This window comes from Scyliorhinus canicula, chromosome 4, assembly GCF_902713615.1.
Source record: "Scyliorhinus canicula chromosome 4, sScyCan1.1, whole genome shotgun sequence".
Lineage (NCBI taxonomy): Eukaryota > Metazoa > Chordata > Chondrichthyes > Carcharhiniformes > Scyliorhinidae > Scyliorhinus > Scyliorhinus canicula.
The window spans coordinates 135534436-135550052 of NC_052149.1; the positions used below are offsets into that span (position 1 = coordinate 135534436).

A 15617-nucleotide genomic window follows, 5' to 3' on the forward strand; every position below is an offset into this window, starting at 1 on the left:
TAACAGGTTTTAAAACAAGATGGCTCATTTCCTGAAAGAAAAAAGATTGAAGTATATGAGAGAAGCCTGGTATATGGCTCACTATTTTAAACCTGTTGGTATTTTCAATACTTAAAATTTCTTATGTTGTAATTTTTTAAAAAGGTAATATATTGAAAAGGGTGCTCCATATAACAACTTCACTAGCTATGTCTAAAATAGTGCTGTGGCGGTGGTTACAAATGCCAGTTGAATAGCACCCAGCAAGCATTGGCAGAGCAGTTGGCACACTTCACAGAATTGTTATAGCACAAACGGAGGTTGGCCATTCGGCCCATCACGCCTTCACTGGCTCTCTGAATGAGCAATTTCCTTTGTGCCATTGTAGTAATCCACGGGAGGCAGGAGTTCCGTCACCACACCAATATTTATTTACAATAACGATATTACAGGAGCAGCCACAAACAGTGCTGCTAGCAGTCCAGTCAACTTAATACTGCTCACAAAGCCTACACAGGTGATTATATGGGCCCCCTCAATGAGCTATCATTGAGGGAGTTCATACTCCAATTGGCCAACCAATAAAGCCAATTGGAGTTCATTACACCCCTCCCCCCCCAACGTCCGAGGAATTCCTGCCAGCTGGCATTCCTCTGAGCTTCTTCCTGCTCCTCATGTCTGGGTCTGTCACTCTGTGTCGTCCGCCGCGTCATTCTCCGAAGTGGGCGGGGTGCACCTTATAGGTGCCTGTCTTTTCCTTGACGACCTCCTTGGAAGTTGTTCTTCCTCCTCCTCGGGGAGAGGTGTCGCGGCGGCCTCGTCGAGTGTGTCCATCTCCGACTCTGATGACTGGATGACGGGGTCTGGAGAAATTGCTCGGGGCTGGGGTGTGGGTATCCTTTCCGTCTGGGCTATCCCAGCTTGAGGCGGTCCTGCTTCGCCTGCCTCCAGGTGTGGTTCCGCTGCCCTTATTTGGTCAAGGTGTTTCTTCAGCACCTTACCTCCTATTGAAACCTCATAGGATATGGGCCCTGTTTGGGACTCTACCGTGCCTTTGACCCACGTTGGTCCATTCCCATAATTCTTGACCAAAACCGGTGCCCCCACCTGGAAATGTCTCTGCTGCCGACTATTATCATGCCCCCTGCGTTGGGCCTCCTGTTGTTTCTCCACTTTCCCCGTTAAATTTGGGAAAAGGAGACTCAGCCTCGTTCGCAGCCGCCTTCCCATTAAGAGTTCAGCTGGCGGTATGCCCGTTGTGGAATGTGGTGTGGTCCTGTAATCAAACAGCCAGCGGGAGAGCTTTGTGTCTATTGACGCTGCCGGCTGCTTCTGGAGTCCCGCTTTAAGTGTCTGGACCGCTCTCTCTGCCAGGCCGTTGGTCGCTGGATGGTAAGGGTCCGTTTTGAAGTGACGGACTCCGTTTTCCTTCAGGAATTTTCCAAATTCCCCACTTGTGAATGCCGTTCCGTTGTCCGACACCAATACCTCCGGAAGTCCATGTGTTGCCAACGAGGCCCTGAGCTTTTCAATTGTCGATGCTGTGCTTGCCGTGTTTACCCGGTGGACGTCCAACCATTTGGAGTGGGCGTCCACTATCACCAAAAACATTGAGCCCATGAAAGGGCCGGCGTGGTCAATATGCAGGCGGGTCCACGGTCTGCCTCGCCATTCCCATGGGTGCAATGGCGCCGCTGGTGGCACTCTTTGCCCCTGTTGGCACTCCTGGCACCGACGTACCAAGGCTGCTATGTCTGTGTCCAAACCTGGCCACCAAACGTAGCTTCGAGCTAGCATCTTCATTTTAGACATCCCTGGGTGTCTGTGATGTAACTCAGTTAAGATTGCCTGACGGCCCTGAGCTGAGACGATTACCCGGGCTCCCCATAGTAGGATACCGTCTTCTACGGTTATTTGGTCCCTTCTGCTCCAATAGGAGTGCATCTGGGGCTCCACTGGTCTTTCCAGTTCCCTTGTTAGCAGTATATGCTTTATCTTGGCTAAAACTGGGTCTTTTTGTGTCCACAACCGAATGTTGTGCGTCTACTGGTAGGGTGTCCAAACAATTTAGAGTCATTACTGTCTCCTCTACTTTTGGTATTTGCGGTGGAGTGTCCGGGAGGGGAAGTCTGCTCAAAGCATCTGCATGTGCTACTCGCGTTCCCGGTCTGTGCTCCAGAACGTATCTATACGCCGCCAGTAGCAACGCCCAGCGTTGGATTCTAGCTGATGCAATCGGGGGTATTGACTTGTCTCCTTTTAATAACCCTAATAACGGCTTATGGTCTGTCACTATGGTGAATTTCCGCCCGTACAGATCCTGGTGAAATTTTTTTACTGCGAATATCACCGCCAGTCCTTCCTTCTCGATTTGGGCGTACTTCCTCTCAGCCATCGCCAAGGTCCTCGAAGCATAGGCTATTGGCCATTCTTCCCCATTCCTTCCTCTATGGGCTAAGACGGCTCCTACCCCTTAGGGGGATGCATCACAAGTGACCACCAACTCCTTCCTTGGGTTTCTGTTGCTGTTACCCCACTCTGTCTGGTGCCAGAAACGGTCCTTCTCTGTTGGGGGAGCCTTAGCCGGTACTTCCCTCTGTCTGCAGTTAGTCCTGGCAGACTTGGGGGCAGTTCTGGGGTTTTCCTTTTTCCCTCTATTCCTCAGGTTTTTCCTGAGAGCGACTATCTGGTAGCAGGACCCGTTGTGGTAGTCCCTCTCACAGGTATCTACCTCCATTGGCGTGCCCTGTAGTTCCTGCGCCCCACTTGCTTCCTTTTCTAGGGACAGTGCGAGCTGCAACGCCTGCCTGCAGTTTAGCTCTGTTTCCGCCAACAGGCGTTTCTGTATTGTTAGGTCGTTTATACCACACACTAACCTGTCCCGAAGCATTTCATTTAGCGTCGGGCCGAACTCACATTTTTCCGCCAGCCTTCTCAGGCGGGTCAAGAAATTTGTGACTGACTCCCTGTCTTCCCGCTTCGCTGTGTAGAATCTGTACCTACGCAAAATGAGGGGTGGTTTTGGGTCGTAGTGCTCTTTCACCAATTCCGTTACTTCTTGGAAAGTTTTCGTGTCCGGTGCATCGGGATAAGTCAGACTACGTATAATGGCGAAAGCGGAGGGTCCGCACGCAGACAGCAGGATAAGCCGTCTCCTTTCGTCCGTCAGTATATCATTTGCCTAGAAGAAGTAACACATTCTCTCCACATACTGGGACCAGTCCTCAATAGCTGGGTTGAATGCCTCTAACCTCCCAAAAAACAGCATTTTTAAAATGGCAAGACTTACCCTCCGGGTGCGGCAGCTGGTCTCCGCAAAATTCGTAGTTTACCACGTCGCCACTGTAGTAATCCATGGGAGGCAGGAGTTCCGTCACCACACCAATATTTATTTACAATAACGATATTACAGGAGCAGCTACAAACACAAAGCCGACACAGGTGATTATATGGGCCCCCTCAATGAGCTATCATTGAGGGAGCTCATACTCGAATTGGCCAACAAATAAAGCCAATTGGAGTTCATTACAGCCATTCTCCTGCATTCTCTCTCTCACCTTGCACATTCTTCCTTTTCAGATAACAGCCTAATTTCCTTTTGAATTCTTCAGGAGTTTGCACTTTCTCCCCGTGCCTGTATGGGTTTCCTCCAGGTGCTCCAGATTCCTCCCACAGTCCAAAGATGTGCAGGTTAGGTGGATTGGCCATGCTGAATTGCCCCTTAGTGTCAAAAAGATTAAATAGGGTCACTGGGTTACAGGAATAGGGTGGATGTGTGGGCTTAAGTAGGGTGCTCCTTCCAAGGGCAGGTGCAGACTTGTTGGGCTGAATGGCCTCCCACTGTGCTGTAAATTCTATGATTCTATTCTCCCCGTGTTTGCGTGGGTTTCACCCCCACAACCCAAAGATGTGCAGGATAGGTGGATTGGCCATGCTAAATTGCACCTTAATTCGAAAAAATGAATTGGGCACTCTAAATTTATTTTTTTTAAATTCTATGATTGAACCTGCCTCCTCCACACTCTCAGGCAGAGCATTCCAGACTGTAACCACTCATTGCACGAAAAAGCTTTTTCTCAAGAACAAATTTGCTTTTTTAGTCAATTACTTTGCATCTATGCCCTCTCATTCCCCAAACTTTCACAAGTGGGAATAGTTTCTCCCTGTCTACTCCATCCAGACCCCTCATGATTTTGAACTTTTGGTTATCTTTTGTATTCAGTTTTCAAAGTAACTGTTTTGTACTGTCATGTGCCTGCTTGAGAAATCCTGCTTCTGCTGCTTTCAATTGATGGGCTCTTAGGTTAACTCATTACATTTAATGTCTATTTAGGGCAGTGTGGAACACTGTGTGATTGGTGTGATGATCTTGTCTGAACTTACACAGGAAATGAACTTGGTAAGTTTACATTTCTCATGCCAACTTACATTTTTACGAGTTACTAGCTAATGTTTTGTACCTTTGCACAAGGTGTGTCAAGATTAATTGTAGTATTCAGGCCAAGCAATTTAGCAATAACTGGACTAAGATGGGAACAGGACGAGGTGGGGAGGGTACAGAACCAGATAAGAGTAGGAGGAAGGAAACATTTACAGAATTTTACTCTCCATTAACAATATCATGTATTTTGATGAATTAGATTAGTTTGCCTTATTAGAACACTGATACTGCTGCAATTGGATTTAATGTATCCCTTGTAAAGTGAGGTACTTTAAAAAATATATATTTTTATTCAAATTAGTGCATACATAACAACATACAAACAACCACTTTTTCTCCCCTAAACCGCCCCCCCATTCCCTTCCCCTCCTCCCATTACCTCCCCTCCCCCCTCCTATCCGCTGGCAACAAACAGATCCGTAAACAGAGACAAGAACTCCCCACTGGAGCCCCGAAGGGCAAAATTAACCTTTTCCAGTTTAAGGAATTTTGCAACGTCCCCCAACCACGCCGACGCACCTTCGGTGGTTCCTCCGACCTCCATTCCAATAAAATGTGCCTCCAGGCAATCAACATCGTGAAGGCCACCACATCGGCCCTTTCCTCTCCTTCAGCCCCGGCACTTCCAACACCCCAAAAATTGCCTCAAGAGGACCCGGTAACATTTCCACCCCAACACTTTTTTCTCATGTCTCAAATACTGAGCCCCAGAACCCCACTAGGGGTAAAATGACCAGAACATGCGGACATGGTTAGTGGTCCCCCTTTACACCTCTCACCTCTCACACCTATCCTCTACCCCTGTGAAATACCCACTCATTCGCACTCCTGTCATGGGCCCCATGCACCATCTTGAACTGTATCAAGCCCATCCTAGCACATGAAGATGTAGCATTGAAATGGCGCATAATTTCATTCCACAACATCCCATCCTAAATCCATACCCAACTCATCCTCCCACTTCTGTTTTATCTCCTCAATTAGGTGATTTTGTCAACAAAGTCAAACAGGGCTCATGGCCTTACCAAAAATAATGTGCTGTTCTTGTGCTCCCCTTTACATCAAGCTTGACATTCACATGGCAAAGGTCTGCGACCTACTCACTTTGGCCAGGGTAAAGAGAGAAGATATTTCCTGATTTAAAGAGAAAGGGTAAAATATAGCCACTATTCAAGTTTATCAAAGGCCCTGACATCAGCTGAATTGATTCTGTGCACAATGTATTGCAGGCTGATTCAACAAGGCCACTATCCAAGCACCGAAGAATAGCTACCTCGTTTCGTGACGTGTGTTTACGAGAAATCTTCACGTTGGCCTGTACACTACTGAGGGAGGTAAGACAATATAAAATCCAATAACTCCGGAGTTGAGAGGATTGGCTTCTGAGGAAAGACTGAGTAGACTGGGACTGTACGCATTGGAATTTAGAAGAATGGGGGGGGGGGGGGGGGGGGTGGGGTGGGGGGGCGGGGGGGGCAGGGGGGGTGGGGGGGCGGGGGGGGGCGGGGGGGGCGGGCGGGGGGGGCGCGGGGGGGGGCGGGCGGAGGGGGGCGCGGGGGGGGGGCGGGGGAGCGGGGGGGGGAGCGGGGGGGGGGGCGGGGGGGGGGAGGCATCTTTTAGAAACACATAAAATTATGAAGGGAATAGATAGGATAGAAGCAGGGAGGTTGTTTCCACTGGCGGGTGAAACTAGAATTAGGGGGCATACCCTCAAAATAATGGGGAACAGATTTAGGACTGAGTTGAGGAGGAACTTCTTCACCCAAAGATTTGTGAATCTGTCGAATTCCCGGACCGGTGAAACAGTTGAGGCTACCTCGTTGAATGTTTTTAAGGCAAAGATAGATAGATTTTTGAACAGTAAAGGAATAAAAGGTTATGGTGAGTGGGCGGGTAAGGGGAGCTGAGGCCACAAAAATATCAGCCATAATCTTATTGAATGGAGGAGCAGGCTCGAGGGGCCAGATAGCCTACTCGTGCTCCTAGTTCTTATGTATAAACTTAATGCATAAACCACTTTATTGATACATTGGAACACCATGCACTGATGCCACAAACTGTTTATTACAGTTGGCTGCAGCCCCAAAGATATTTGGTTTGCTTTGGAACAGGTAGCAGTTGCAATATTTTGTTTGTTTTATCCAGTATTTCATTAGCGTCCAATAGCCACAACTAAATTAATTGAAACAATCAGTTTAAAACACCTAATATGCACTTGAGAGTTTATTCAAGGCCACTTGCAAGCAAATTAATTCTGGATTAGTAGAGACATTTCCAAGAATCAGTACAGTGCAGAAGGAGTTCATTCAGCCTTCGAGTCTACACCGACCCTCCGAAAGAGCACCCTGTCTAGATCCTATCCCCGCAACGCTGTAACATCCTGTACATCCCTGGACATTAAGGGGAAATTTAACATGGCTAATCCACTTAACCTGTATATCTTTAGATTGTGGGGGGAAACAAGAGCATCTGGAGGAAATCGACACAGATAGGGGAGGATGTGCAAACTCCACACAGTCACCCAAGGATTGAACCCGAGTCCCTGGTGCTGTGAGGCAGCAGTGCTAACCACTGTGCCACATGCCAGCATAACCACTGTGCAACCGTGCCGCCATTTGTTCGAGAAATGTTCCAGCCCAAAAATGCATGTGGGTCTGTTTCAGCCTCTCCCCAAAACACAAAATTTACTTCATTCAGCATACAGTTCTTGAGTTCGTATGTCATGTTTAAAATGTTCTCCAAAGCATAAAATAAAGGAAGAATTAAATGCTGACCAGAAACTAAAAAACAACCAATTTCTTCTGCTGCTTTAATATTATGCTGTCATTCCAAAATGGTGATCTGCAAAGGGAAAGAAATGTTATTGAGACCTAACTGATTTTACAAATAATTTGCGGTGAAACACTCTTACTGCACAATATTTTGGGGGGGGGATGGCCTATCAGGGGAGAACTGCCACCACGGCTGGCTCTGTTGTGAAGAAGGGAGGGACAAAGAGCACTAGATCAATAGTTGTAAGGGACTCTGTAGGCAGGTGCTTCTGTGGACGTGAAAGAGACTCCATGATGGTATGTTGCTCACTGGTGCCAGAGTCCAGGATGTCTTTGAACGGGCAGAAAGCATTCTGAAGGGAGAGGGTGAACAGCCAGAGGTCGTGGTACATATTGGTACTAACGACATAGGTAGGAAGAGTGACAAGGCCCTGCAGCAGCAGTTAGGGAGTTAAGTAGAAAGTTAAAAAGCTGGTCCTCAAGGGTTCTAATCTCAGGATTACCCCCTGTGCCATGTGCCAGTGAGGTTAGAAATAGGAAGATAGTACAGCTCAACGTATGGCTAAACAGCAGGTGGAGGAGGGAGGGTTTCAGACATTTGGACTATTGGGATCTCTTCCGGGGGAGATGGGACCTGTACAAGAAGGACGTGTTGCATCTAAACTAGAGGTGCATAAATATTCTGGCCGGGAGGTTTGCGAATGTCACACGAGCGGATTTAAACTAGTTTGGCAGGTGGGTGGGAACCAAAGCAAAGGTGAATTAACTGAAGGGGAACTAGAGAGTAGGGTCAGTAAGATTCGGAGGAAGAGCAGGCAGGGTGTGGTTGCTGATCAAAGAGGGTCTGGGAGACTGAAGTGCATTTGTTTCAATGCGAGAAGTGTAACAGGTAAGGTAGATGAACTAAGAGCTTGGAGTGGTACTTGTTGCCATATCAGAGACTTTGTTAAGGGAAAGACAGGATTGGCAGTTTAACGTTCCAGGATACAGATGTTTCAGGTGGGATAGAGGGGGGATGTAAAAGGGGTGAGGGAGTTGCACGACTGGTTGAGGACAATATCACAGCTGTACTGCGGGGAGGACACCTCAGAGGCTGATACAGCGAGGCAACATAGGTAGAGCTCAGGAATAGGAAGGGTGTAGTCACACTGTTGGGAGTTTACTATAGGCCTCCCAACAGCTAGCAGGAGATAGAGGAGCAGATATATAGGCAGGTTTTTGCAAGGTGTAAAAGCAACAGGATTGTTGTGGTGGGTGATTTTAACTTCCCCTATATTGACTGGGACTCACTTAGTGCTGGGAGCGTGGATGGGGCAGAATTTGTAAGGAGCATCCACGAGGGCTTCTTGAAACAGTATGTAGATAGTCCAACTAGGGAAGGGGCAGTACTGGACCTGGTATTGGGGAATGAGCCCGGCCAGGTCGACGTTTCCGTAGATGAGCAGTTTGGGAACAGTGACCACAATAGTAAGCTTTAAAATACTGATGGATAAAGATAAGTGCAGTCCTCAGATGAAGATGCTAAATTGGGGGAAGGCTAATTACAACAATATTAGGTAGGAATTGAACAATGTAGATTGGAGGCAGATGTTTGAGGGCAAATCAACATCCGGCATGTGGGAGGCTTTCAAGTGTAATTTTAAAAAAAAATTTAGAGTCCCCAATTTATTTTTTCCAATTAAGGGGCAATTTTAGCGTGTTCAATCCACCTACCTTGCACATCTTTGGGTTGTGGGGACGAAACCCATGCAAACACGGGGAGAATGTGCAAACTCCACACGGACAGTGACCCAGAGCCGGGATCGAACCTGGGACCTCGGCTCCGTGAAACTGCAGTGCTACCACTGAGCCACCGTGCTGCCCTCTTCAAGTGTAAGTTGATAGGAATTCTGGACCGGAACCTTACTGTAAGGATGAAGGATAAATATGGCAAGTTTTGGGAACCTTGGATAACGTGAGATTTTGTGAGTCTAGTCAAAAAAAAAGGAAGCATTTGTTAAGGCTAGGAGGCTGGGAACACACAAAGCGAGTGTGGAATGCAAGAAAAGTAGAAAGAAGGCAGGAGGGCTAAAATGGGTCACGCAAAGTCATTGGTCAGCAGGATTAAGAAAAATCCCAAGGCTTTTTATACATATATATAGAGCAAGAGGGTAGCCAGGGAGAGGGTTGGCACACTTATGGACAGGGGAGGGAATCTTTGCGTGGAGCCAGAGGAAATGGGCGAGGTATTAAATGAGTACATTTGCATCAGTATTCACCAAAGAGAAGGACTTGGTGGATGATGAGTCTGGGGAAGAGTGTGTAGATAGTTTGGATCATGTTGAGATCAAAAAGGAGGTATTGGGGTTTTGAAAAACATTAAGATAGACAAGTCCCCAGGGCCTGATGGGATATACCCCAGAATACTGAGAGAGGCAAGGGTGAAAATTGCTTGGGCCTTGACAGAAATCTTTGTGTCCTCAATGGCTACAGGAGAGGTCCCAGTGGATTGGAGAATAGCTAATGTTGTTCCTTTGTTTAAGAAGGGTCGCAAGGATAATTCAGGTAATTACAGGCCAGTGAGTCATACGTCAGTGGTAGGAAAATTATTGGAGAGGATTCTTCGAGGCAGGATTTACGACCACTTGGAAATAAGTGGACGTATTAGCGAGGGGCAATACGGTTTTGGATTGGATTTGTTTATTGTCACGTCTACCGAGGTACGGTGAAAAATATTTTTCTTTTTTTTCTCAATTTAGAGTACCCAAATCATTTTTTCCAATTTATGGGCAATTTAGCGTGGCCAATCCACCTAGCCTGCACATAGAACATAGAACATAGAACAGTACAGCACAGAACAGGCCCTTCGGCCCTCAATGTTGTGCCGAGCCATGATCACCCTACTCAAACCCACATATCCACCCTATACCCGTAACCCAACAACTCCCCCCTTAACCTTACTATTATTAGGACACTACGGGCAATTTAGCATGGCCAATCCACCTAACCCGCACATCTTTGGACTGTGGGAGGAAACCGGAGCACCCGGAGGAAACCCACGCACACAGGGGGAGGACGTGCAGACTCCACACAGACAGTGACCCAGCCGGGAATCGAACCTGGGACCCTGGAGCTGTGAAGCATTTATGCTAACCACCATGCTACCCTGCTGCCCACATCTTTGGGATGTGGGGGCGAAACCTACGCAAACACGGGGAGAATGTGCAAACTCTACATGGACAGTGACCCAGAGCCGGTATCGAACCTGGGACCTCGGCGCCGTGAGGCAACAGGGGGAACCCACTGCGCCACCGTGCTACCTGAAAAGTATTTTTCTGCGAGCAGCTCAAACAGATCATTCCGTACATGAAAAGAAAAGAAAATACATAATAGGGCAACACAAGGTACACATAGACACTGGCATCGGGTGAAGCTTATAGGAGTGTAGTATCAATAGGGCAGTCCATAAGAGGGTCATTCAGGAGTCTGGTAACAGCGGGGAAGAAGCTGTTTTTGAATCTGTTTGTGTGTGTTCTCAGACTTTTGTATCTCCTGCCCGATGGAAGAAGTTGGAAGAGTGAGTAAGCTGGGTGGGAGGGGGTCTTTGATTATCCTGCCCGCTTTCCCAAGGCAGCAGAAGGTGTGGATAGAGTCAATGGATGGGAGGCGGATTTGTGTGATGGACTGGGCTGTGTTCACGACTATCTGAAGTTTCTTGCGGTCTTCGGCCAAACAGTTCCCATACCATATCTGTGAAGCAGCCAGATAGGATACTTTTGATGATGCATCTGTAAAAGTTGGTAAGAGTCAGTGTGGACATGCTGAATTTCCTTAGTTTCCAGGTCGTGTCTCACTAACTTGATCGAGTTTTTCAAGAAAGTGACAAAGGTGATTGATGTGGGGAGGGCAGTGGATGTTGTCTACATGGACTTCAGTAAGGCTTTTGACAAGGTCCCTCATGGCAAGATGGATATTGAACTGGCTGGGTCATAGAAGACAGAGGATAGCAGTGGGTGTGTTTCTGAATGGAGGGCTGTGACTAGTGGCATTCCTCAGGGATCAGTGCTGGGACCTTTGCTGTTTGTAATATATCCAAATGATTTGGAGGAAAATGTAATGGGTTTGATTAGTAAGTTTGCGGACGCCACACAGGTTGGTGGAATTGCAGAAAGCAATGAGGACCGTAAGAGGATACAGATGGGAGATGGAGTTTAATCTGGACATCTGTGAGGTAATGCATTTTGGAAGGTCTAATATAGATGGGAAATATACAGTAAATGGCAGAACCCTGAAGGGTATTGATAGGCAGAGGGATCTGGGTGTCCAGGTACACAGGTCACTGAAAATGGTGACACAGGTGGAGAAGGTAGTCAAGAGGAAATACGGCATTCTTGCCTTTATCGGCCGAGGCATTGAGTTAAAAAATTGGCAAGTCATGTTGCAGCTGTATAGATCCTTAGTTAGGCCACACTTGGAATATAGTGTTCAATTCTGGTAGCCACACTACCAGAAGGATGTGGATGCTTTAGAGAGTGTGCAGAAGAGATTTACCAGGATGTTGCCTGGTGTGGAGGGCATTAATTATGATGAGAGGTTGGAGAAACTCGGTTTGTTCTCACTGGAACGACAAGTTGAGGGGTGACCTAATAGAACTTTACAAGATTATGAGGGGATAGTCAGAAGCATTTTCCCAGGGTAGAGGGGTGAATTACTCGGGTGCATTGGTTTAAGATGCGAGGGGCAAAGCTTAAAGGCAAGTGTTTTGCACACATTTCTGGTGGGAGCCTCGATCTTGCTGCCGGGGACGGTAGCAGAAGCAGATAGTGACTTCTTTGTGGCTTCTTGACAAATACATGAATTGGATGAGAATAGAAGGTTATGGTCCCCGGAAGGGTAGGGGTTTTTAATTCAGACGGGCAGCATGGTTGATGCAGGCTTGGAGGGCTGAAGGGCCTGTTCCTGTTCTGTAATTTTCTTTGTTCTATCAGTCAAACAACCCTCCAACTGGCGCTGGTTCTCCAACATTCTTTGTGTTTTGTTGGCCGTGCAAGAAACAACAATTTACATTTCTAGTAAAGCAGTTCTCCACTGATTTAATGCCTGCAGTTCCCCAGCCAAATGGAGCCCCCTGACTGTTTTACGGCTTTCATCCTCCAACTCTGATCTCATCAGTATACATGGAACCTTTGAACTGCCATTGCTTGAGGTATTCTGACAATATCTAAAGTCCAGCATTTTAATTGCCTTACTCTTACAAACTTAACCCTGTCAAAACTAAATGTTACCTCTAAAATATTAAAATAAACTAGATGATTCTGACCATGGGGCCTCAGGAAGATTGATGCTGGTTAATTAGGAAAGATTGTGGGGGAACTAAGGCATCAGAATGAAGGATGGTAACTGTGAGTGCCGGCTCAGGGAGAGATGGAATCTTGGGAATCAGGACTTGGGAGGAGATTGCATCTCCAATATAATTCAAGAAGCTTGACACCATTTAGAAAAACATAACCTGCTAAATCTGCCCCCATGCCCCACCTTAAGCATTCACTCAGTCCACCAGCACAAGGTGGCTGCAGTGTGTGCCATCAATAAGATGGTCAGCAGGAACTTGCCATGGTTCCTTTCACAGCACTTCAAAAACGCATGACCTCTACTAACTAAGAGATCAACGGTAGCAGGTCCAAGGGAACACCGCCACCTGCAAGCTCCCCTCCAAGTAGTACCATCCTGACGTAGAAATAGATTGATGTTCATCAATGCTGGGTCAAAATCTTGGGACTCCCACCCCAGCTTTACAGCACTGTTGGAATATCTTTAATTTACAAACTGTACTTTCACTTTATCAAGCAGTGAAGGATGGTCAATACCATCCATATCCCTAGAATGAAGAAATGAAAAAATGGGATTTGGGAAGGGATGGAGACATGGAAAATGTGGCTTTGGGGTAGCTATGGAGAGTAGGTAATGAGGTCTCAGGAAGAGTGGAGAAAAGGGACTCAAATGGGGGTTGGAGAATGGGAACTCAAGGTGGGTGGGGAATGGGGACTTTGTGATAACGAGGGTACGAGGACTCAGGAGAGATTGAGACTGGCGAATGGGGACTCAGGAGATAGTGAGACTGGGGAATGGAAACCAGGAGAGATTGAGACTCTGGAATGGAGTCACAGAAGAGATTGAGGCTGAGGAATGGACACACAGGAGAGATTGAAACCAGGTAATGGAGACACAGGGGAGATTGAGACTGGGGAATGAAGACACAGGAGAGACTGAACTGGGGGATGAAGATGCAGAAGAGAGTGAGACTAGGGAATGGAGACACAGGAGTGATTGAGACCGGGTAATCACAGAACACTACAGTGCAGAAGACCCCCTTCACCCCACCGAGTCTTCAGCGATGCATGAAAGGCCCTGGCCTACCTACCATATCCCACTTGCCGGCACTTGGTCCAAAGCTCTGAATGTTATGGCTGGCCAAGTTCTCATCCAGGTACATTTTAAAGGATGTGAGGAATCCAGCCTCTACCACCCTCCCAGGCAGTGCATTCCAGACTGTTACCACTCTCTGGGTAAAAAAGCTTTTCCTCAAATCCCCCAAACCGCCCACCCCTCACTTTGAACTTGTGTCCCCTCGTAACTGATGCTTCAACTAAGGGGAACAGCTGCTCCCTATCCGTCCTGTCCATGCTCCCATAATCTTGTACACCTAAACCAGGTCACCTCTCAGTTTTCTCCAGAGAAAACAACCAAAGCCTATCCAACCTCTCTTTATAACTTAAATGTTCTATCTCAGACAACATTCTGGTGAATTTCTCTGCATCCCCTCCAGTGTAATTGCATCCTTCCTTTAATGTGGCGACCAGAATTGCACACAGTATGCAGCTGTGGACTCACCAAAGTTCTATACAGCTCCATCATGACCTCCCTGCTTTTGTAATCTACGTCCGATTGATTAAAGCAAGTGTCCCATCTGCCTTTTTCACCATACTATTAACCTGCCCTTCTGACTTCCTAGATCTATGGACAAACACTCCAAGGTCCCTTTAATCTTCAGAACTTCGCAGTGTCAGACTTTTTCATAGTCAAATGACTCCTTCCAGAGTGCATCACCTCACATTTTTCAGGGTTAAATTCCATCTGCCACTTATCTGCCCATTTGACCATCCCGTCTATATCTTTCTGTAACCCAAAGCACTCAACCTCACTGTTAACCACCCAGCCAATCTTTGTGTCCTACCCCCCACATAGTCATCTATATCATTTATATAGATGACAAACAATAAGGAGCCCAGCATGGATCCCTGTGATACACCACTGGACATTGGCTTCCAGACACTAAAGCAGCTGTCTGTCATCACTCTGTCTCCTACTGCTCAGCCAAGTCTGAAAACATCCTATCAAATCACCCTGTATCCCATGTTCATTTGCCTTCTTAATAAGTCTTCCATGTGGGACCTTGTCAAAGGCTTTGCTGAAATCCATGTAAACTACAGCAGCTGCACTACCCTCATCTACACACTTGATTGTATGCTCAAAAATTCAAATTTGTTAGTCATATCCTCCCTCAGACAAAGCCATGCTGACTATTCCTGATCAAACCTTCCCTCTCCAAGTGGAGATAGATTCTCTCTTCAGAATCTTCTCCAGTAGTTTCCCAGCAGCATGGTAGCACACTGGTTAGCACAGTTGCTTCACAGCTCCAGGGTCCCAGGTTCGATTCTTGCCTTGGGTCACTGCACATTCTCCCAATGTCTGCGTGGGTTTCCTCCGGTTTCCTCCTCAGTGCAAAGACGTGCAGGTTAGATGGATTGGCCATGCTAAATTGCCTTTGGTGTCCAAATAAAAAGGTTAGGTGGGGTTACTGGGTTACGGGAATAGGTTGGAGATGTGTACTTAAAGTGGGTGCTCTCTCCAAGGGCTGGTGCAGACTTGATGGGCTGAATGGCCTCCTTCTGCACTGTAAATTCTATGATTCTATGAACCACTGATGTGAGACTTACTGGTCTATAGTTCCCTGGCTCGTCTCTACAACATTTTTTAAATAGTGGGACCAAGGCAGGCACAATGGTGCAGTGGTTAGCACTGCTGCCTCTTGGCGCCAAGGACCTGGGTTCGATCCCGGCCCTGGATCACTGTCTATGTGGAATTTGCACATTCTCCCCGTGTCTGTGTGGGTCTCACCTCCACAACCCAAAGATGTGCAGGGTAGGTGGATTGGTCATGCTAAATTGCCCGTTAAGTGGAAAAAAGAAAGAATTGGCAATTTTCAATTAAAGAAATAAATAAAATAAATAGTGCAGCTGGATAATGGAGACACAGGATAGATTGAGACCGGGTAATGGAGACACAGGATAGATTGGGACAGGGGAATAGAGACACAGGATAGATTGGGACAGGGGAATAGAGACACAGGAGAGATTGCTCAACATTGCAGTTTTTCTAAATTCATA

The 15617-nt window shown here is 47.1% G+C and overlaps 1 protein-coding gene across 1 annotated transcript in view; it reads left to right on the top strand.

The window, feature by feature from the left end:
* LOC119965026 (ran-binding protein 17-like) overlaps window positions 1–15617 on the top strand; it is a 1262848-nt gene that overhangs the window by 200883 nt on the left and 1046348 nt on the right. The window contains exons 5-6 of the mRNA XM_038795235.1: window positions 4313–4378; window positions 5650–5754. Coding sequence (XP_038651163.1) covers window positions 4313–4378; window positions 5650–5754 — 171 coding nt within the window. The remainder of the gene's footprint in view (window positions 1–4312; window positions 4379–5649; window positions 5755–15617) is intronic.